Source organism: Protopterus annectens, chromosome 2.part2 (genome assembly GCF_019279795.1).
Source record: "Protopterus annectens isolate FY-2018-M chromosome 2.part2, PAN1.0, whole genome shotgun sequence".
Taxonomy (NCBI): domain Eukaryota; kingdom Metazoa; phylum Chordata; order Ceratodontiformes; family Protopteridae; genus Protopterus; species Protopterus annectens.
The window spans coordinates 901,241,418-901,265,601 of record NC_056730.1 but is presented as its reverse complement, the minus strand read 5'-3'; the positions used below and the strand labels follow the sequence as shown (position 1 = coordinate 901,265,601).

The window sequence follows — 24,184 nt, the reverse complement described above, 5'->3', positions numbered from 1 at the left end:
TAAGGTCAAAAACACAGCAGCTATGAGACCTGATAACATCCCAGGCTGCAGCCTACATGGGCTCAAAAAAGAATTGGCAACACCATTGGGTACTCTTTTCAATCATAGTCTAAGCACTGGCTTCATCCAACTGAATGGAAAAAGGCCACCATTATCCCCTTGCACAAAGGTGTTGCTTACACTGACCTCGGGAACTACAGACCTATTAGCCTGACTAGTCTTATCTGCAAGGCCATGGACCTTATCAACAAAGATATAGGTAATCTCAAAACACTTGACCCTAACTCAATTTGGTTTGGTCAAAGGAAGATCATGCCTATTAAACCTGGTGGACTTCTTCGAGAAAGTCACCAAGGCCCTTGATAAGGGTAAATCTGTCCCTACAGCCTACCTAGACTTAGCCAAGGTTTTTGACACTATCGCCCAACTCAGCCATCATTGACAAACTCACCCAGCTAGGTATCAACCCTTATATCATTACATGGGTTGCTAACTGGTTAACTGACTAAACCCATGTAGTCAAAATAGGGGAATCCATCTCCAACAGCAGACCTGTAACTTGGTGGTGTTCCACAAGGATCAGTCCTGGGACCTCTTCTGTTTGGAATTTATTTCTCCAAAGTACAAGCTAAAACTAAAGGTCTGTGGCTGACAGTTTCCTGATGACTACAAACTGGGAGCAGTCACAGAATCTCCAAATGATGTCAACATCTTATAAGAGGGTCTTACACAAACAAATGACTGGTGCCAAAGTCATGGCCTTAAATTCAAAGTAAAAAATATGTTATCATCCTTTTTGGTAAGAGTAATGTTCCTACTAACTACCACATCAATAACACCACCCTAAGTACACACTCATTGGTGAGAGACCTTGGCACACAGGTTGACAGCAACCTTATCTTTGCTCACCATGTCTCCACAGTGGTAAGAAGGGCATTCTATACTGCTCGTCTCATAAGCAAGGGCATTGCCTCCAGTTATAACCTCCTTGTACTCTTCCCTCATCAGGCCAATAATTGAGTATAACGCTCCTTTTGTTATATACCTTTACAAGCGCCTGCAGCAATTGGAGAGACCAGAAAGGTTCCTCACAAGGAAAATTCAAGGTCTTCAGCATCTGTTCTACAAGGATAGTCTGAAATCACTGACACTTTATTCTGCTTCATATAGACTACTCACAGGCGATCTCTGCCTTGCATATAAAGCAATCTTTGACTCTGTTTTATTGGAAATTCTGCATATCCGTAAGTCAAATGGTACTCTGGTTACTCGCTCTAAAGGCCTTAACCTGGTATGTAACATTAACAGAACCTGCTGGAGGGACAGATTTGTCTATCAAAGGTTTTGGAACAGACTCCCGTTTCATGTCAAGCAAAGCACCTCACTGGCCTTCTTCAAATGCAATCTGGATGATTGGATGGGTTACTGTAAATTCGCCCCGGGGGTTCCACCTGTCTCTCTCCTGGATAGGGCTGATAGGTGCTGATCGTGGAAATAAAGGTAAAACTTGCTTAGGCTTGTAAGGGCCCTAGGGTCATCAGCCTAGTAACCTCTTATGATCCTATGGTCTACATCCTGCATTAAGAATCTGTTCATTGTTTCCATGTGCTGCATACAGTATCCAACACACTACACGAGGAAACAAAAAATATTAAAAAAAAATTGCAGCAGTCCTTGATCATGGCAAGCTATTATTATCCCTTGAAGTTATTTATAACAGTGTTTTTAAATTACTTAAGTCATTCCTTCCTCCAGACTGCTGTTGTCCACAGTGAATGCAAATATCAATCTGTAAATGCTCTTTTTAGTAGCATGTTTGTGTGTGTGACAGGTCTCAGATTAACAGGCAAGTACGAAGCTAGCTGCCTTTCAGGGTCATTTTAAGACTAGCAATTTCCCTTTTAAAGGAGAGACTCAAACCCTGTACGAGGTAAACACCTTAACCATTACACTAACCCCCATCTTCTTGCTGCCAGTATAAACTAATCAGTAAAGATGGATTAAATGTATTAATTAGACCTAAAGCATAAATGTGTTTGGTATGAGTTAACTACCTGATGAGACTTAAATCAAACTCTGAACTGTTAGTGCTGCACACAAGAAATAATAGACTGATTTGAAATAAGTCTGGAATGCTGGCTATTTGTGTTGAAAAGAAAGAACAGCTGGTAGCTGATTATATTAAACGTGTCACCACTGAGATGGTTTTTGAGTCACATTATACATACATTAAAAAAGAACCGATAGGACAGCAATGTCTTTTGTCTTGGTACATTCCAGACTGTAAGCCAAGGCATCTGTCACAGGCACTTGACAGATAGAGCAGTCTGTTATAAATGAACCAGCTGCAGTACTTAACTGCTTTTGAACAGTTAGGTAACCTTAGCTACAGTCAAACAGAGAGTGACATGCAGGAGTTATTTCCTTGATAAACCGAAACCTGCATCTCTACATGAATTGACACAAACTACCTTATTGTGTTTTGTACCATTAGCATTTTAATAGGAAGTTTACCTGGACATTTCCCCTTTACAATTTATAGTTACATGTAATTACCTCTTCTATTTGGCTTTCTTCTTTTCATTATTTTAAATTCAAATTATCGTTTATTAATTTAGTTATGCAGTAGAAGACTCCAAAAAATAAATATAAAATGAAGGTATTTCACATCGGAATTAAAACGTGAATGAATATATCTTAACATATAGGCGATTCCAAAAGAGTTGCTCAAAGTGTAAGAATCTGTCCCGATTCCAAAAGACCTGCTCTTAGTGCAAGTGACTTACTTCTGTGCAAGGCCTATATATAAACAGGCTTACTACAGGGAGCAGAGACCATGGACCAGTCTTTTAGAAACGGGTCCATAAAAAGTGTTCTAAGTGCAAGTTCATACTAAAACCTACATTAGAGATCATGTTTAACATTGCTTAAATTATCTGTACATATTTATTCTTACAGAAAAAGGATCCTAAGTAAAATAAGGATGCTGCTACTACGAAGTACAAAGTGCATCTGAATTAAAAAAATGCATTCTGTTAATGTGGCTTTGCAACAAATACACAACACAGAAGCAGGAAGTACTGGGACTAGAACACATGATATTCTCACACGAGTGAAGTAATTTTCTCTGGAATGCTAATAAGTTTTTACTTGAGGTTTCTTTGCAGTCCGTGACCTGATCTGCTTTTCAAAATGAATGAAATGGAAGGTTAAATAAGAGATTAAGTATGTACAGAATGATGCACAACTGGCTGAAATGACATTTCCTTTAATGCAGACATGTAGAAAGCGTCAACAGTTTTTGACTTTTGTCTGCAAAAGTGTCCCTTTCACTGTCATAGGCTGCTCCAAACTGTGATACAAGAAATACAACCTGGTACTTGCTTTTATCTGCATTAGCCAATAATCACTACACAATTAGCAGTTTAGCAATGTAAGCAAAGAAAAGAAAAATGCACTTAGACAATATGCATGTGTACTTTAAAACTAAAAGTGACTATGTTAAATGTTTTAATATTTGACATTATTTTACTTACTTCAGAAAATCTTCTTCACCAATTTTAAGGTTATATAAGAAATATAAATCAGTATCATCAGTAAGACGAACAACAAGGTCCTGTAAAGAAAAAAAATTCAGTTGCAAATCTGCAATTTGAATGCCATAAGAGAAAAAAATGCCAAAAAATCACCAACATTTATTTTTTATTTCTGCTTTGGCTCATAGGTTGTTACTAGGCCCTAATAAGCCTAGACACGCACCTCAAACCTTTTAGGTCCCAAGTATCACAAGGGGGAGGCATGTTAGTAGGCAGTTAGCTAAGGATTTGTAGGGGGATGTTAGTTAGGATAATAATTTTCTTATTGACTGCCTCTGTAGCATACAGGCATAGATGCACAACTTTGAACCAGATGACCCAAGCTCAATTACTAGGGTGGGAGCCAATTAAAGGTGGAGAAAAGGAGCACCCTTTCTGTTGTCTCACTGTGTGCGTGGGGGGAGGGGGGATACCACCCCTGGTGATAGGAGTGGTGCTTAATCACATGGCAGACTGCCATTAGGAATTCAGCAAAGATGTGAGCTGGAGCAAACTGGCACTACATGTGGTGATTCACTTGACATCAGTAGCTCCTCAAAGTTAAAGCATATACATAAAATAACGTAGCATGTAGGGCAGCTTATTCAACACTGCTGACTGCACGACTACAAACCACTTGTACTTCCCCAACCACCATTGGTGCAATCCCAGCTCCAGGGAAAAGTACCAAGGCACTAAAAGAAAAGAAAATAATAGCAAAAGATTCATAGCAGATATGGTCAGGTTGAAGGGACAGAAATGTGACAAAAAAATCTATTGTTCGTTTCCAGTAAGAAATAAAAATAAATTACAAGTTATGCAAAATGCAATGAACACAAACTATAAAAAGGTTTAATTCCACTATGTTTTGTGAAATGAAGTTACAAGTTATGTACTCACCATAATGATGCACTTGTGTTGTCTGCTTTTGTCCTTCCACAACCTTTGGGTTTCAGATCTAACCTCGGCTACTTCTCAGACTTTGGATCCATAACTCAAGCTCCTCCCTTTAACCATAATCTTGTCCCAAATCCCAGATTATCTCAGATAGAATTTGCCCCTTGATATCAACATATAGAAAGGACAAAACTCTATAAATGTCCAGAAATATGGCAGGAAAAATATCTGGAGCTAGGAGAGGGAAACGCCAAAAAAGGGGTATACCAAGACCATATGAAATTTTTCTTTAAGTGGATGGGGGAAGGAGGAAGAATAAGTTGAGAAAGAACGAAAACAGACAACACAGATGCATCGCTATGATGGATACATAACTTTTCTATCTGATGTTGTCTTTCTTTGACCATCCATCAACCTTTGGGACAGAATCCTCAGCTAGTATCAACTCGGTGTGGTCTCATGGAAGGACATTACAGAGTCTTGTTCCTAGAAAGTATACCCAATTTCTAATGAGCTATGAAGGTATGAGCACTGGACCAAGTAGCACCAGCACAAATGTCATCTACATAAGTTCTGGACAAGAAAGCAAAAGTGGAGACTGACCTTGTGGAATGACCTTGTGGTGGTCTTGGCAGAGACAAACCCTTGTGTTTATAAAGGTAAGAAATATATTCAGTGAGAAATCGTGCTAATGTAACTTTAGACACAGATTGTCCCAACTTAGCTTTTGAAAATGTACTAAATACTTGATCTGATTTCCTGAAAGCTTTTGTTCTGTGGAGATGAAATTGCACCTGTCTCTACATAGTGAACTATAATGGTGCTCTTATCACACAATATTTGGGGGTCCTTCTTTTGAATGAATATAGATGCACACATGCATACAAATAGTGTAAAATCACAGGATACAGAAAGAAACGTTTTTAAAGTCAGACTGATGCACTACAGTTTACATGTTTCATAAAATATTGCTTTACAGTAAATGATTAAACAGAACGCTGGAAGCCTTCACAACTGGGATGGATTTATCCAATGCAGTATATCTTATCAAAGAACAATAAAATGCTGACACCACCAAAAAGACGATTAATGTGCTAGGAGAGGGTCATAACTATGCATGTATACATTAATTGTAAGGACTCCTCTGAAACTGTGCATTAAGTCTTAGAATCATCATCTATAAAAAGTGCAACAATCTAACAACAATATTGTGCAGACAGCACAAACAAATCAATTTTGAGCCATAACTGCAGATCTTGTATGTAGTGACCTAAAACATGTAGTGACCTAAAACAGTACTATCTAACTAGCTATTCTAAATTTCTTGCTAAAAACAACTTAGGAAGTATTTGCATTCATTCTTTCTAAGCTGTGTTGTTGTGTTTTATTTCTGTGGGGTTTTTTTTGCCTCATGGACCTGGGTAGTGGCAGAGAAGGATCTTGCATTATACAACGACCCCCCATTAAATATTCCAAAACATGCACACTGATTGGTCAGCGTGCACGTTGTAAATCAGAGTTATACTAATGGAAAAAGGTCCGGTCGCCCGGATTTTTTCCATTAGTATAAGTCTTTTTTTACAGCAATGGAGAACGCAAGATCTCCGTTGCTTTTTTACACACTGTCTCGCTATATTAAATGAGTTTAACATAGCAAGACAGCTTTAAAAAAAGTAACAGAGATCTTCCTATCTCCGTTGCTTTTTTTAAAGGTAAGTCTCGCTATGTTAAACTCCTTTAACATGGCGAGACAGCTTTAAAATAAGACGGAGATGTTGCTTTCTCCGTTGCTTCCGCCCACAGCTCTGATGTACTGCGTAAGCATAAGCATGTACAGTACATCAGAACTGTCGCAGAATACCAGACAGCTGTGGAAGGGCAGCAAGGAGGCATTATACAATGCCATTAAGAAAAGTAATTATTTTTTTTTCTTAAATAATGTTGTTGTTGTATCTTTCGGCTTTTCCCGGTTAGGGGTCGCCACAGCGAAACTCCGGTCCGCTAATGATTGGCAGTAGTTTTTACGTACCAAGTTGCCAGCTCTGATGCACAACCTTCAACGAAGGTACGCCCATTCACGCATGTCTCCACACAGAAGATGCTCTAGCTGAGAATCGAACAGGAAAACGTCTTACTGTGTGGCAACAATGCTACCGCAGCACCACCACAAAAAATGGCATTGTATAATAGCAATAACCCACTTCTGGGTGTGGGTAATGCTGGACTTACCCACGGTTGTCTTTGTTTGGCAACACAGGCTTCGTCCTCGTGACCAAACCACACCAACAGTGGGTAAATCCAGCATTACCCACAACCAGGCGTGGGTTATTGCTATATCAGTGCATGTACCCAACTATCAAACAATAAATACTGTAGAAATACCCACTCTTATAGCATGCTTTCTTCTTCATGGCAGTGTCTGCTGTACCCTTATGGGCTGAAATTTCCTTTGTGATTATTTTGCAAGTGTTGAATTACACAAGAAATTAGTATCACAGTAACTCAGTACACTACATAACACTATGTTAAAGTCACAAAAACTGAAACCTCGAAAGCAGACAGTGACACTTAAAAAGGAAATATCAGCATACAAGACACTGCATTTCCAACAGAAGTTAACATTCCCTCCAAACTGAACGTAACACTTGCGGATAATCCTTTACTTATTTTTTCCAGAAAGATTGCTGTTTTACAGACTATCCTATACCACCAATGCAGTACTGTTGAGAGATATTTTAAGTAATACACAGTGAAATCACTTAAAATGAAGTAGGATTATAGTAAAATACTGAAACATTGAACAAGCAACATTCCAAAGTTCTTCTGCTCGTCAATATGTTTAAACAAAGCAATAAAAAGCGTGTGCTGGATGTAATCAGACTCCACAAAATGTTAATGACATTACAAATTCAAGACAGGTGTATGCTGTCACAACTAAGGAGAATATTTTCAGCATACAAATAGATGAGTGAAAACTCTTCAAAATGTCTGAACAATAAGCATTTAAAACATACACATTTAGCACTCTGAATTGTTTTTGTTCAAAGTATAATTTTCTTTATCCAAGGTGATTAAGTTAGCAGTTCTTAAAACCTCCTCTCTAATTTCCCATTTTAAAAAAACATCTCTCATCTTCTTGATGTAAAGAATTTCTCTCATTATAGCCAAACATTTCATTACCTCTGCAAGGCTGATCTCTTCTTCAAAAATTAATCAAAGAATCATTTAACCTTCTCTTTCTCCTTCACATATTACACCATTTATCATAATTTGAACATTCGTGCTTCTTAATGATTCCTGTTCTTCAGCTAGCAGCTTTTATCAAAATCTTACATAGTCATAACTTAAGTCTGTACAACCTGTTTGGCATTTTTCTCTCATGCATTTGCTTTCAACATCTTTTAAATATTTCCCAAATTAAATACTTATTTGTACGGTTTCTGCAACTTATTTTTATGTTTGACAGTTTTGTATGACATTGCCTGTAATTCTATAAGTACACAGCAGCTACGTATCTATAGATACCATGCATCCTCCTACAATAGATAGAATCTGTAAATTAAACAATATAACAGAAACTAACGTGCGCATCCTAAAAGACAGGCACACAAAATAGAGATAGCCAATATGCATTTAGACATACATACATGTCTGTGTGTGTACATATATTTAGACACACACATAGTATGATGTGTGTGTGAAAGACAAATACATCTATATCTATCTATACGTGTGTGTGTATAATATATATGCATTTGTATATGAGGGCACACTAAATAATCAAACGTTTGTAATACTCAAGTGTCTGCAATGCAGGAAGAAGTAATCAAACAGTCATATGCTTACAGAATGTAGGCATTACTTGGTGGAAAGCCATTGTACAGCGGGGAGTGGGAATATAACCTTTTCCTACTGTTGTGCTGCAGTCTCTGAACTGGCATACACAAGTAGCAGGGGTGTGTTTTAAATATTGTAAATTTCAACCTTCTGAGATCAATCTTTTCAAGTTCAATTTCTTTTCTTTGATATTGTGAAGTATACCCATATCCACACACACACACACACACACACACACACACACACACACACACACACACACACACACACACACACACACACAATACAGCTATACAAAACACACATACATGTCTGTTTCTCTGGGCGCTGTAGCTTAAATTATACCTAGAAGACACTGTATATTTCTCTCCCTGAAATTCAATATTTGTGCCATGGTATTGCCTTTTTTTATTTTTACTCATTTACTCATCACTGTCACCAGCTCCAAGACTGAACAATTTTGCTTAAAGATAGCAATTTTGTGCTGTTTACTGAAAGTACTAACTGGTGCTCATTCAGCCTACCATCATCTGATGGATTTCTAAAATAATTAAATTGACATAATTACAGCAGCTATAATCATGACAGGCTGACGGTCTTCCACTGACAGCTATGTTACTTGTTAAACAATAGCCACTGTATTATCATTTGCAGTTGTATGGAACTATGAAGCACGCTTTTCAAAAAAAAAAAAAAAAAAAAAATTAACAAATTAGACTTTAGTAGTAGTCATCTACTTCAGAAGCCTCCCTACCTTTGACTGATGACCTTTTATTTATTTATTTAACATTTGTTAACAAGTATCAAATCCAAAAGCCTATCACAGTTCCTTGACATTACGATCACTCACAGGTGTTCTTATTATGTAGGTAGTGTAGTATCCAATTGTGCCCTATACTAGGGATGCACGCACTGTGTGTGTGTGTCCACACGTGCTTATAATGGGTCTTATGGTAGGAAGAAGACTGTACATACTAGAAAGTGGGACACACCAAGGATATCAATGTCCCCTACTGTATTTGCATTCTCTGTAAAGGCACTAACAGCCCAGATAAGAGCATATCAGATGGGAAGCTATGTACACGAGGGAAGACGTAACATTTCATTATCTTGAGTGGGATCTATTACTAGCATTTCAGATGTTAAGTACATTTCAGGGCATGTCTGCTCTGGATACAAAATAAACAAATAAAAGGCTCTGACATTAAACTACCAACCATCATTCAAACTGGTACAATATCAATCATATCTCTGGGGATGTACTAATATCTAATATTTAGGAGTCTGCTTAGCTGGCACAGTTAAGGACCTGGAATGATTTCTTTGTTAAAGATAGGTTATTTCATTTTTTCCCAATCTTAAAAGCAGAAATTAATAATTACGGACACAAATCAAAGAATACACCAAATAAAGATGCGCCTGGCCCCTTTGGTTATCATTGAGGCAGGCTTCTTTAGTCTTCCGTAAAACAGACTATGTTAAGTACTCTGTACTCTCTAGTACTTCGGCCATCTTTCCTCTCCCATGACATTCTTCCTCCTCACCTTTTTAATATCTGCCATTCTCTCTGGACTCCTCTTCTCATGCATCTCACAGTTATTATAATTCTTCACTTCTAATTTAAACATAGTGGTTTTATTACCCTGTCAAACTGTACTCTGTTTATTTTGTACATTATTGTACCATACTAGAGTGTCTACTCGTATCCTAGGTCTTTTATTTTCTGCTTAATTAAGCATTGTTGCATATCTTTTGCATCATTTTTGTATCATTGTGAAGCTTTTCTCCCCAGGCCTCCACTGGGTAACATACCCAGTCAGACTTTCCCGGCAAACAACTGACAATCAATCAATTAATAAATAAATAAACAAGTACACAAGAAAGCTCAAATCATGAAGTACACAGACATGGTTAAAACAAAATAAGGAAAGCGTTATCAAGATATCTAATGCAGGAAAACAGCCAGAAAAAACTATAAGGACTGTTCTGTTAACACTACAATCAGATGAGCTACTATATACACCCTAGATCATTACACTAACCTATAAAAGAGATGCGCATTCAATATCTATTCTAGCAGTGTAAAAGTATTCTTACCTTTTTATGAATTGGGTTTGTGGAGGGATGAGTCTCTACAGTTATTCTTACATTTATTCGCCTAAAAACAAAAGAATAAAACAACAATTATGCACTTTCAGAGCTTTCAGTCATTGTGATATTTAACTACCTAACAGTGAAATAAAACAGCACCCTGAGACCAAGTGCACCTGTTGTTTGTTGCAAGTCAAAAAAAATGTCCAGTTATAGCTAATACAGACAAAGGCAGAAAACAAATCAGCTTGATTTTGATAAAAGAAGCTTAATCTTCTTTCAGCTTTTCCCGGTTAGGGGTCACCACAGCAGAACTCCAGTCCGCTAATGATTGGCAGTAGATTTTTACGGTGCCGAGGTGCCAGCTTGACGCCCAACCTTCAACGAAGGCACGCCCATTTATGCATGTCTTTCGAATGCCACTCGACCATGAGGAGGACATGCAGACTCTACACAGAAGGCGCTCCAGCCGAGAATCGAACAGGAGAACCTCTTGCTGTGAGGCGACAACACTACCGCTGCACCATCACAGCTTCCTCTATAAAAGAAGCTTAATGATGGGGAAAATTCTACGGCAATATGCAAAGCAATGGTTTTAGAAGAAGGTAAACTAAACTGAATGGCATACATTAAAAGCACAGTAAGAAGATAATGGAGAAAGTTCTACATCAGACAAACACAGGGAAAAAAATTCCTTTACTGATCACTTCTACCATTTATACCAAACGTCTTAAATTTGCATCCATAAAGCGACTTTTTTTTTTTTTTTTTTTTTTTTTTACAGTTTTACAGATATAAATATGTCGACATCCCTGAGAAATGTGTTTTTTTGGGAAACAAGAGCATCAGGTGTAATTTTTACTCTCCATCTTGCGTACCACTTGCATGTTTTGGTAACTGCATACAACTTCATTTTTTTGTTTTCTTAAATTGTACTATTTCCTTCAGTTCTTAAGTAAAAGACATACCCTGGAATTCAGAGAACCATTTTTTCCATAATTGCCCAATGCGGTTTAGTCAATTAGAGAGGCATTCTGATTCAGAGACATAGTAAAGCCACACTGAAAAACACCTCATTACTGGCAGATTACCACGTCTCTGAAATCAAACACTGCATTATCAAATCTGACAGTGCTAGCTCAACAGCTCATGCACTGCACTGCATTGCATTAGCACAAAAGCATCCTTGCATGCATACATGCATTCAAAGACCTAAGCTTACACACACACACACACACACACACACACACACACACACACACACACATCCACAAACAACCCCCCCCCCCCCAAACACTTGCTCACACTCATGGGACAAGTCACCCACATATCTGCACACATGCTCCAACAATAAAAAAAACAGATTCAAGATCCCATACCCAACCCTTGTAGTGTAACTACTCTGGAAGACACATTCAGTCACATTCATGCCCCTACAGACAGGTACAGATGTCTGCACACATACACACACTGACAAAATCCTATGCCCATGGTTTTGCTGGACTTACCTATACTGACAGTACTCCCATAGTAGTGAAATTGTGACTGTCAAACGACTGCATTCACTGTGTCCTTCCAGATTTAAACTTTACTCAGCCGGGTGATTCTCTGAATTGCTAACTGAATAAAGCAGACTCCACAAACATGTCAGGGGGAGAGCACACGGTTATTTGGCATTAACATGTGGCTTTGCATGTGAGACCTCATGTTGGTGAAACCATAACAGAAAACTAACTGACGAATCAGAAAGGCTTATGTGATATGGAAACCTTCTGTGTTAAGGCTTTATGCCAATGCAGAAGCCTTTTTTAATCTCTGGGATAATGTTATTTATTACGTGTGCAAATGAAAAATAATTCTACATGCAAGTAACAAAGAGCCTAAGCAATTCAAGCCAGCAAAGACTGACATTTAGTCTGGTAGAAATCGGTCATTTATTTTTAATCAGGATACAAGCAATTCTTTGAACTGTGAGCTTCAAAACTATGTCTCTTTAAAGAGTGGTTTCAAGTGCATGTTATTAATTCACACAACAGTCTGAATGAAATACATCTGAACTAGTTTGCAGCCAAAACTATCCATACCCAAACTATTATACACGGTAAACAAGATGACAGATAATGAATGGTCAGATTTCTAGACCAGTAAAGCAATATAAAAATAAAGTATGCACTAGACTTGATGCCAATTATGAATGGTCAGACTTATAGACCAGTAAAGCAATATAAAAATAAAAAAGTATTTACTAGACTTGATGCCAATTATGTTTACATAATACATAATGAAGGTATAAAAAGCCTGCCCTTGTAATGTACAGGCTTAAACACATTCTTGCATTCGATCAGATACTGTCGTTATGTTAAAAAAAAAAAAAAAAAAAAAAAATTAAGTAAAAGTTACAGTAGTCGGGGGGGGGGGGGGGGGTGACCAGACCTTTTTCCATTGTTATATGCTAGGATTTACAACGGGCATGTTGACTGGTCAGCCCAATCAGTGTGTTTGTTTTGGAATATTAATGGCCAGTCACTGTATAATTTTTACTTTACTATATGCTTAATGGGAGCCTCTTGCCGGGCCTTAACCATTTAAAGAGTGGATCAAAGAAGAGAAAGTTTCCAGTAAGCACTGCAAAAAAGAAAGCAAAACTATGCAAAATAGTGCAATCACAGCAATGACATATTTAAATTGCAAAGATAAAATGGTATCACACATGTTTGCAGAGACACAAGACTGACCTAACAGTACTGCAGGGTCATTTTCTATATGAAATAATTTCAGCATATTAAAAAGAAAGAGAAAGACTTACTATAATGCACAAAAGTTAAAATTATCAACACTTTTAAACAATTTACTGGAATTGCAATCAACACCACCTAGCCCTATAAGTTCCACTACCAATATTATATTTTATATAAAGTTAACTGTTCCTACAGGGATACATTGCATTGTATTAAATTGTATAAAAAATATATATATATTTAAAAACAATATGTATATATGGATATATATTTTATATAATATATATATATATATATATATATATATATATATATATATAAACAATGTTAAAAAAACTATTAAAAATGTATGAAGCATATGTGTAAATAGATTTGCTGCCTTTAGACAATTTTCTTTCTTCCCAGAGTTTTAACTTCAAGACTGTGTTCATTACTGCCTAGCCAACTGTCAGCTTGTAGACACACTTGCCATTTTAACTCTTAACTCTAAGTAACCCCCCCACCCATGCCTTCTTGTCATCAATGTTGACTTGATCAATGACCAGAAGCTTAAACTGATGTCCTACTTGGTTGCTAATGTGTTTGGCCAAAACATTATTCAAATGGTTTCTTCTTATAGGTTCAAAGATTGGTACTAGGCTATCGGCCTTACGGCCTATACAAGGCTAGCCATAACAATTTCCTGGCTATCTCTTCCCAGAATATTTACTTCCCTAGTCCTCTGTCTAGCAGGGTGACTGACGTGATCCCCGGGGTGAATTTCCTATCTCCCATCCAATCGTCAAGGTTCCTTTTGAAGAGGGCTAAAGAGGCACTCAACTTGACATGTATGGGCAGTCTATTCCAGAGTATGGGGAGTCTCTAGGTCAGGAACCTATCCTAAAAGCATGTTTTGTTCATTGCGAAGACCAGGTTTAGATCCCTGGAGTGTGTGGCTCTGAGGAATTGGGATTTCTTTAAGTATAGCATGTCCAACAGCTCAGGGTTTGACATGGCCTTGTTATGTTAAGCAGAGATCACCTCTGAGTAAGTGATATGTGACAGAGTATAGCTGGAGTTTTTTAGATGGTCAGCAAAGGGCATCTTCTTTCGGCTTGCGATTCTTTTAGTGAGGTATTTCTGTGGCCTTTCCAGCTGTTGCAGATGTCTTGTGAGGTACATACCAAACTGTGCGTTGTACTCTATATAATGGATCTAATGAGGGATGATTACAGTGGGACAATGACCTCCTTTTTTCTGGATGAAAAGCCCTTATTGATGAGGTGTGCCACATAAAAGGATTGCTTGACTGTTGTGGTAATGTGTATCGAAGGTGAGACCACTGTCCACCTGTGTCCCTAAGTCCCTTATCACACTTTTGGTGTTTAGTGTACGGCCACTTGTGGTAATTCATGGGTACATGTTTTTTCCGAAAAGGGATAACTATACATTTCTTGCCATTGAGCTTGAGCCCATGGCTCTGGCACCAGGCATCTGTTTCTGTAAGGCCCTTTTGTAGAGTATCCACATCATTTGGGGATTCAATAATGGCTCCCAGTTTGCAGTCATCTGCAAACTTTGTTAGCCAGAGTCCCTTAGTGCTGGCCTGTACTTCAGAGAAGTAGATGCCAAACAAGAGCAGTCCCAGGACTGAACGTTGAGGTACTCCACGTGTCACTTGTCTGGAGCTGGATTTTGAGTTGGCTACTTTTACATTGTCGGTTATGTCAGTATGCCAGTTGGCAACCCATCGAGTGACACCTAGCTTAGTGAGTTTGTCTATGACTCCAGAGTGGGGGGGGGGGTTGGTGAGGTCCAGATAGGCCGTGTGGACTGCCTTGCCCTTGTCTACGGCTCTGGAGACGATTCAATCAGGTTGAGGAGACAAGATCGGCCCTTAACGAAACCAAACTGGGTGGGGTCCAGTGTTTGAAGGTTGCCAATGTCTTTGTTTATAAGTTTCACGATAATGCATTCCATGGCTTTGCAGATCAGGATCGTCAGACTGATGGGAAAACAGCTCCCGGGATCCTAGGTGGATCCCCCCTTGTGGAGTGGGATAACTGTACCTGTGCGACACTCATTGGGCACGAAGCCTGAGGTGAGGCTATGATAAAACATGGCACTTAGGTGAGGTGCCAGTTCATTTTGTAGTTCATGTAGTACACAGCCCGGGATGTCGTCTGGTCCCATGGATGCTGTATTCTTAGCTTTGGAGAGTGCGTTTTTTACCTGTGTGGCCATGATTACCGGAATTTGGCAATCTTTTGGTACTGAGATGGGCCCTTTAGGAGGTGAAGTTGGCATTGAATCGATCTGCCAGGATATTGGCAACATCCTTGGGGATCAGTATATTTAATGGCATTCTGTTGTAGCTCAGAGCAGTTCTGAGCATTGCCATTTAGATTCTTGACAACTATAGAATGCCTTATGGTTGTCCTTGGAATCTTTGGCAATTTTATTTTCGTAACTAGCTTTGGAGGATTTTATGAGGGCTCTCAGCTTCTTACTGAGGCTGGTAAGGGAGTATTTTGCATCCTGGGATTTTCCTCTTTTCTGCAAACAGTTTCTTCCTTCTGTTGTACAGTTTGTTTATGGCAGGGGACCACCAGATTGGCTTCCTTTCTTTGGAGGACAGAGTCTTGGTTCTATTTGGAATGGCACAATTCATGCACAAGTGGATGTGCTCGTACAGTGCCTTAGTGTAGGATTCAGCAGTCGAAATTTCAGTTCCCATCTGCATGGGTGTCATGAGGTTTGTCACTTCTGACTTGAGTAGCATGAAGTTAGCTTTGGAGAAGTTTTTTTATGGAGGTTTCCCTACTGGGGGGTGGGATGTGGACGTCAAGGGTGATTAGCTTATGGTCAGACCTGACCAACAATGGGGTGACCACTGGTGTGGAGTATCGATCTCCCATGTTGGTAATGACCAGGTCTATGATATTTGAGCCTGATATTGATTAGCTGATCCAGGGCTTTGGAATTTATGAATTCCAAGAACCGTTGGGCAAAGGTGTTGATACCAGAGTAGTTTTCCCAATTAATGGCAGGGTAGTTGAAATCATCCAGTATAAGGGTGTTTGGTTGTATCTTAATATTTTTCAGTATGTTTAGAAAGGTGTAGTAAAAATCTTGGGGCATGGTGGGGGATCTGTAGCAAGGTACAATTTGGATTACAGTCTTACCTAGTGTTAGTTGCACCTGTAGAATTTCAGATGCATTCTGTTAGGCAGCTAGCCTACAAGTGTGAATATCCTTGGAGAATATTGACACTCCTCCGCCTTTAGTGTTTCGGTCCTGATTTGGTGGCCGAAAAGTTAAGAGTTGTAGCCTGGTATTGCATACTTGTGCTCATAAATTTTTGGCAATACAAAAATACAGCTGAAAAACACAGTATACAAAACATTCTGGCACACATGCAAAAGGTACAGTTGTAAACAATTGTAGCAACAACAGAAAACAAATTTCACCTTTGTGAATCTATAGACCTGTATGAACCAGAACTTATCAAGTATACAGAAAAGTAGAAGTATGAGAGCCTGCATAAAATAATAGTTTCAAACAAAGGAAAACTGATACTGAAATTTTCAGGTTCACAGTATAAACACCGCAGTTAGATATAATCCACTTGAGACAGACTTGCCAGTGGTTACAAATTAATGGGAAAAAAATTATTAAGATGAGCTTAAGAAAACCAAGACAATGTTCTTCAGTAGTTCCTTTAAGAAGGAATAAACTCCCAATCTGTAGACAAATTTTGACTTTTTTTATAAATTACTGAAGCCTACAAGGGGAAGAAAAGGATGCACTTCAGCAACATGCCAGACAGGGCAGAGGCAATACATACAGGATTAAGATCAGTTGTCCAATTATAACAAAGATGGTATGTGTTTGAGACATGGATCGTGAGAGAACTGCTGAGTGATTGAATCTTGACATCCATGTCGAGAACATAGCTTTCTTGGTTCTAACAGGGAAAAACTATATCATAATTCTTTGGAGTGGATACAGCTGTACTTGATCCCATGCGATACAAAAGATAAAGGACCAGCAAAAAACCAAGCGTCCACCAAAGCAGATACAACTGGAACTTTATTACAGAGGATAAGCGCTTTCACATATAGTGCTTCATCAGACCCATAAAAAAGCATTACAGATATATGTATTTATATACTTAAAAAACAATCAACCAATCAAAAAACGCCAATTACTGATGTATACTTTGTTTCTTTAAAATGAGCTTTAAAGGTACAGATGAATTAATTCCTGCCAGTTTATCTGCCTGCAACCTCATAATCCATTTTGCTTCAATATTTTCCAATTTATTATTATAATTACCCCTTCTCTTACTAGTGGTGTGTACAAGCTGCAAAATGCTAAAGACAAAGGAATGCCCTGGTGGACAGAAATATGTTTGTCCAGTGCATTAAGTAAATTCATTCACCTAATATTCCCCAAATGCTGCAAGATAAGCACTTTCAACATTCTGTCTTACCTACATAAAAAGTTGTAAACAACTTACACCTAGACAAATATATCAATCATTTTGATCTACATCATCATCATCATCTTTCGGCTGTTCCCATTAGGGGTCGTCACAGCAGATCATCTGTTTCCATTTCTTCCTGTCCTCTCCATATTGCTCTGTCACACCAACCGCCTGCATGTCCTCTCTCGCTACATCCATACCCCTTATCTTAGGCCTTCCTCATTTCCTTTTACCTGGCAGCTCCATCCTTAGCATCCTTTTCCCAATATACCCAGCATCCCTCCTCAGCACGTCCAAACCAACACAATCTCACCTCTCTTGCTTTGTCTCCAAACTGTCCAACTTGAGCTGACCCTCTAATATACTGATTCCTAATCCTGTCCATCTTAGTCACACCCACTGCAAATCTTAACATATTTAACTCTGCCACATCCAGCTCTGACTCCTGCCTTTATGTCAATGCCACTGTCTCCAACCCATATAACATAGCTGGTCTCACTACCCTCTTGTAGACCTTCCCTTTCACTTTTACTAGTACCCATCTGTCACAAATCACTCCTGACACTCTTCTCCACCCATTCCACCCTGCCTGTACTTTCTTCATCACCTCTCTTCCACACTCACTATTAATCTGAACTGTTGATCCCAAGTACTTAAACTCATCCACCTTTACCAACTCTACTCCCTGCATCCTCACCATTCCTCTACCCTCCCTCTCATTTACACACATATATTCTGTTTTAGCCCTGCTGACCTTCATTCCTCTCCTCTCTACAGCATATCTCCACCTCTCCAGGGTCTCCTCAACCTGGTCCCTACTCTCACTACAGATCACAATGTCATCTGCCAACATCATAGACCACGGGGCCTCCTATCTGATCTCATCTGTCAACCTGTCCATCACCACTTCAAATAAGAAAGGGCTCAGAGATGATCCTTAATGTAATCCCACCTCCACCTTAAACGTATCTGTCACTCCCACCGCAGTCCTCACCAATGTCACACTACCCTTGTACATATTCTCTGCCACTCCAGACGTCCTCATACAATACCACAACTCCTCTCTAGGCACCCTGTCATATGCCTTCTCCAAGTCCACAAAGACACAATGCAACTCCTTCTGACCTTCTCTGTATTTCTTAAACACTCTCAGAGCAAACATCGCATCTGTAGCGGTCTTTCCTCGCATGAAACCATACTGCTGATCACTAATCATCACCTCCCTTCTTAACCTAGCTTCCACTACTCTTTCCCATAACTTTAAGCTGTGACTGATTAATTTTATCTCTCTGTAGTTACTGCAGCTCCGCACCATCACCCTTATTCTTAAAGATAGGTACTAAAACACTTTCTCCACTCCATAGGCATCCTCTGACTTTCCAAAATTTCATTAAACAATCTAGTTAAAAATTCCACTGTCATTTCTCCTAAGCACCTCCATGCTTCCACTGGTATGTCATCTGGGCCAACAGCCTTTCCGTTCTTCATCCTCTTTCACAGCTGTCCTTACTTCCTCCTTGCTAATCTGTTTCTCTTCCTGATTCACTATCCCGACATCATCCAACCTTCTCTCGCTCATTCTCTTCATTCATCAGCCCATTAAAGTACTCTTTCCATCTACTCAACACACACTCCTCACTTGTGAGTATGTTTCCCTCACTGTCCTTTATCACCTTTACCTGCTGCACATCTTTCCCAGCTCTGTCCCTCTGTCTAGCCAATCGGTACAGTTCCTTTTCTCCCTCTTTAGAGTCCAATCTCTCATACAACTCTCTATATGCCTTATCCTTAGCCTTCACCACCTCTTTGCCATGCGCATCATCTCCTTATACTCATGTCTACTTTCTTCATCTCTGACAATCCCACTTCTTCGCCAGCCTCTTCCTCTGTATACTCTCCTGTACTTCCTCATTCCACCACCAGGTCTCTTTGTCCTGGCTCTGTCCAGATGTCACAAAAAACACCTTTCTAGCAGTCTCCCTTACTAGCTCTGCTGTAGTTACCCAGCTATTTGGTAACTCTTCACTGCCTCCCAGTGCCCATCTTAACTCTTCCCTGAACTCCACCTCACAATCACCCTTTTTTACCTTCCACCATTTAATCCTTGGCACTGCTTTCACACTCCTCCTCCTCTTCTTGATCACCAACGTCCTCCTACAGACCACCATTCTATGCTGCTTAACTACACTTTCCCCTGTCACCACTTTACAGTCTCCAATTTCCTTCAGACTTGCCCTCCTACACAGGATATAATCCACCTGTGTGCATCTTCCTCCACTCTTGTACGTCACCCTATACTCCTCCCTCTTCTTAAAATATGTATTCACCACAGCCATATCCATCCTTTTCGCAAAATCCACAATCTGACCTTCTGCATTCCTCTCCTTAACACCATACCTACCCATCACTTCCTCATCCCCCTCTGTTCACTTCACCAACATACCCATTGAAGTCCGCTCCAATCACTAGTTTCTCACCCTTGGGTGCACTCACCACCACTTCATCCAATTCGTTCCAAAATTTTTCTTTCTCATTCATCGCACACCCAACTTGTGGAGCATATGCACTAACAACATTCATCATTACACCATCAATTTCAAGCTTCATAAACATCTCTCTATCAGACACTCTCTTCATCTCCAAAACACTCTCGGCATACTGTTCCTTTAGGATAACCACTACCCTATTTCTCCTGCCATCTCCTGCCATCCACACCATGATAGAACAATTTGAATCTGCCTTCTATACACCTGGCCTTATTTCCCTTCCATCTGGTCTCTTGCACGCACAATATATCAACCTTCCTTCTCTCCATCATATGAGCTAGCTCTCTCCCTATACCAGTCATACTGCCAACATTCAAAGTTCCTACCCTCACTACTACACTCCTAACCTTCCTCCTCTCTTCCTGCCTTCGGGCATGCCTTCACCCTTCTCTTCTCCTTCGGCCAACAGTAGCCCAATTTCTGCCATTACCCTGTTGGCTGACAGTACTACAATCAGCATAAAACATGGCTTAAACAAAAAATCAATAACAGGATGCTGAAACTCTTATACATGTAGACATTGCAAAGCATGCAGTTTTATACCTTCTGTACAAAAGTTCCCAAACGATCAGACAAAGGCCATGGTACATAGGCTGATTTATAACAGAGCTGTCTCGAGGGAAAGATTATTTCTATAACAGGATTTATCACCTATAATACCCTTAACTTTATCATCAAAAAGTAAGACAGGCCAGAATTTCATCACATACTTGTTGAATATTATTTCCATAAGTCAAAGATAGTCTGACATTAGTAGATGCAGTATCACGTCCATTGCTCTTTAAAGGAGCATAAGGGCGATGAAAAAATGGTTGGCCTCTATCAGCGCGCATAGTAGTAACAGTATTCAAACTGTTATCCAGAGATTTTTCACTATATCCTCTTGCTAACAAATCATCCTTAAGGCATAGCATGGCTTCCTTACATTGTTTATCATCTGTATGCAACCTAGACATCCACATATACTGACCTTTAGCAATATTTTTAAAAATGTGCTTCGGATGCATACTATTAAAATGTAAAAGTGCATTTTTCCTACAGGATTGCCTATATAGGGAACTAGACAAAGTACCTTCGGCCAATGTAATCTTGGTGTCCAAAAATTCAATACATGTTCATGAATGATTTAAGACAAATCTAAAACAACTACTAGTGGAGTCAAGATATTGCACAAACCTCAAGGTCCATCTCTGGACCATGCCACAAAATAAAAATATCATCCACGAAACATTTATAATAGAAAAGATTTAAAGAAAATTCATGGCTAGAGAGGATTGCCATGCGCTCCCAGTCAGCCAATACCAGATTGGCATAACTGTTGGTGCATGGAGTCCCCATAGTCACACCAATCTTTTGCCTAAAAACAACCTCATCAAATAAAAAAATATTACACAATACTATTTTCCATTAAAGTACCTATACAATCCATCAGCTCTGATGAATAATCTACATTATCTTTTAAATAACTCTTTAAAGATGCTATCCCCATGAGGTATTACAGTAAAAGGAGTCTGTACATCCATACTAACAAGAATAATTTCTTCAGTAAACAAACCATGTGCTCTAGCAAACTCACCCAAACTACTTAAAAATGTTCAGTATCCTGCTATACAGCAACAGCCGTCTCCAATGGTTTCTTTAACTGTCCCTCCAAAAAGATGGATATAAACTCGGTGGCCCAACCCCTGCCCGAAACTATCGGATGCAGGGGTTAGTCAAATTATTTATGCACCTTGGGTAAGCCATATACAACTGTCATCATAGGCTCCAATACCAACATAAAATCATAGAGCCCTTTATCAATAGCTTGTTCCATTAACAATTCATATAAATGATTATGTACATTATAAATACCATTTCATTAATTTTCAGTAACACGTTCATAGGTGGAAACATCATTAAGCATAGTATTCATATAAAAATTATATTTCACAGTATAGTATCAAGGACCACTATGGATCCCCCTTTATCAGCCGGATGTATAGTCAGTTCACTGTTAGTTCGTAATTCATGCAAAGCTTTGTATTCACCATGTGTCAAATTATGAAATTTTTTCTCATGTCAGTATTCAGTAACTCCTTTTCTACAATCCTAAAAAAGTCTTGAGCACAGGGGGTAGTTGTGGAACAAACGTACTCATTTGTTTAGGTGTAGCAAACAAGTTATTGTGTTCCCCAAACATAAGTTTGAGAGCTACATTGCATATAAACAACTTAATATCAAGTAACACATTCTCTAATAAAACAGGTTGAGAGGGTACAAAGCAGAGTCCTCTATCCAGGACACTTACTTGTTCAGATGTTAGAGAGACTGTAGACAGATTAAACACTAGTGACGAGCTCTCTTTCTGTTGCTCTCCTTTAGTGAAGAGTCATTCTCTATGGATGGTCTCCGCTTCTTCTGTCCCAAGCTGGAGCTCCGCCCCCTGTTCAGCGTCTGCGGCAGTCTGAAAGGGGCCAGGAAGTTAAAATTTTCAAAAGGCATAGTATTAGTATCTTTGGGTCTCTCCCCAGTAGAAACACAAGATGAAGTGGAAATGCTCAAAGCAGAGGTGTTAGTATGAGCCCCATTAGAACTCTCCTTAGGAATCGAGATATCAGTAGCATTAAAAGAGCCTGCCAAAGGCTGCATGTCAGATGTAGATGGAAGCTGTAGCTGTTCAGCCCCAGATGAAAGAGTATGACTAGTAGCTACATCAGATGTCCGTACGGACCCACGAGGCCACACAAATATGTTGCCCTTCTTAAAATCTGCCAGGTCTCTAGCTAATTTCCTTTTTTTGATCATTAGCTGCCTATCATCATAGGCTAGTACATTAAGCAGCATATTATCAATCTCAGCCAAATAAAGTGGCTCAGAATATTTAGGTAAAAGCTCATTCTGCATATTTTCTAATTTTACAGTAAATTCTTTTTCTTGTGGAGCAAAGAATTCATTCAGAAGCCTCATGTAGTTAAAACTTAACATTAAAGTAGCTGCCAGCGTTTCAATAAAATGGGGTATGTATTACCATAAGTGGGCATACGGAGGACCCGCAAGCCCCTAGGTATGAATTTATGATGAAGGCAGGCCTCCATATGAAGGCACTGCCACTGCATATGCTTTAACTTATATACGCCATTTTTAATTTTTTTAAGTCTCTGAACATACCCCAGTCACAAGGCTCCTCAGCTGGTTGTGCTTTTTCTGAAGAGGTACCCAAAAGTGGATTAGTCTCCAAATTGTAAAGTTGTTTAAAGCAATGCTGCTGAGATGCTCCATTACCTGGATGATAACCCAACTCAATGTCCACTTGCTCAGCCATGTGCTGTTGGATATACACAAAAGGATAAATGAACGTATACTGAAAACTAATTAAATGGTATTATTAGTAATGTACATAATCATTTATATGAATTGTTTATGGAACAAGCTATTGATAAAGGGCTGTATGACTTTATGTTAGTATTGGAACCTATGATACCAGTTATACATGGCTTACGCAAGGTGCATAAATCCCTTATTGGCCCACCCCTGCAGCCGATAGTTTCAGGCAGGGGTTGAGCCACTGAGTTTATATCCCTCTTTTTGGAGGGACAGTTAAAGAAACCATTGGAGATGGCAGTTGCTGTCTTGAAGGATACTGAACATTTTTTTAAGTAGTTTGGATGAGTTTGCTAGAGCACATGGTTTGTTTACTGAAGAAACTATTCTTGTTAATATGGATGTACAGACGCTTTTTACTGTAATACCTCATGATACTGGGATAGCATCTTTAAATAGTTATTTAAGGGATAATGTTGATTATTCATCAGAGCTGGCAGATTGTACAGGTACTTTGATGGAAATAGTATTGTGTAATAATGTTTTTTTTATTTAATGAGGTTGTTTTTAGGCAAAAGATTGGTGTGGCTATGGGGACTCCATGCGCTAACAGTGATGTCAATCTGGTATTGGCTGACTGGGAGCGCATGGCAGTCCTCTCTAGCCACAAATTTTCTTTAAATCTTTTGTATTATAAATGCTTCGTGGATGATATTTTTATTTTGTGGC

The 24,184-nt window shown here is 39.1% G+C and overlaps 1 protein-coding gene across 3 annotated transcripts in view; it reads right to left on the bottom strand.

Moving 5' to 3' along the window:
* LOC122795841 (spindle assembly abnormal protein 6 homolog) overlaps positions 1 to 24,184 on the bottom strand; it is a 1,219,651-nt gene that overhangs the window by 940,295 nt on the left and 255,172 nt on the right. For all 3 annotated transcript variants that reach the window (XM_044064218.1, XM_044064220.1, XM_044064219.1), the window contains exons 2-3: positions 10,407 to 10,467; positions 3,537 to 3,616 (exon numbers count right to left, since the gene is read on the bottom strand). In XM_044064218.1, coding sequence (XP_043920153.1) covers positions 3,537 to 3,616; positions 10,407 to 10,467 — 141 coding nt within the window. The remainder of the gene's footprint in view (positions 1 to 3,536; positions 3,617 to 10,406; positions 10,468 to 24,184) is intronic.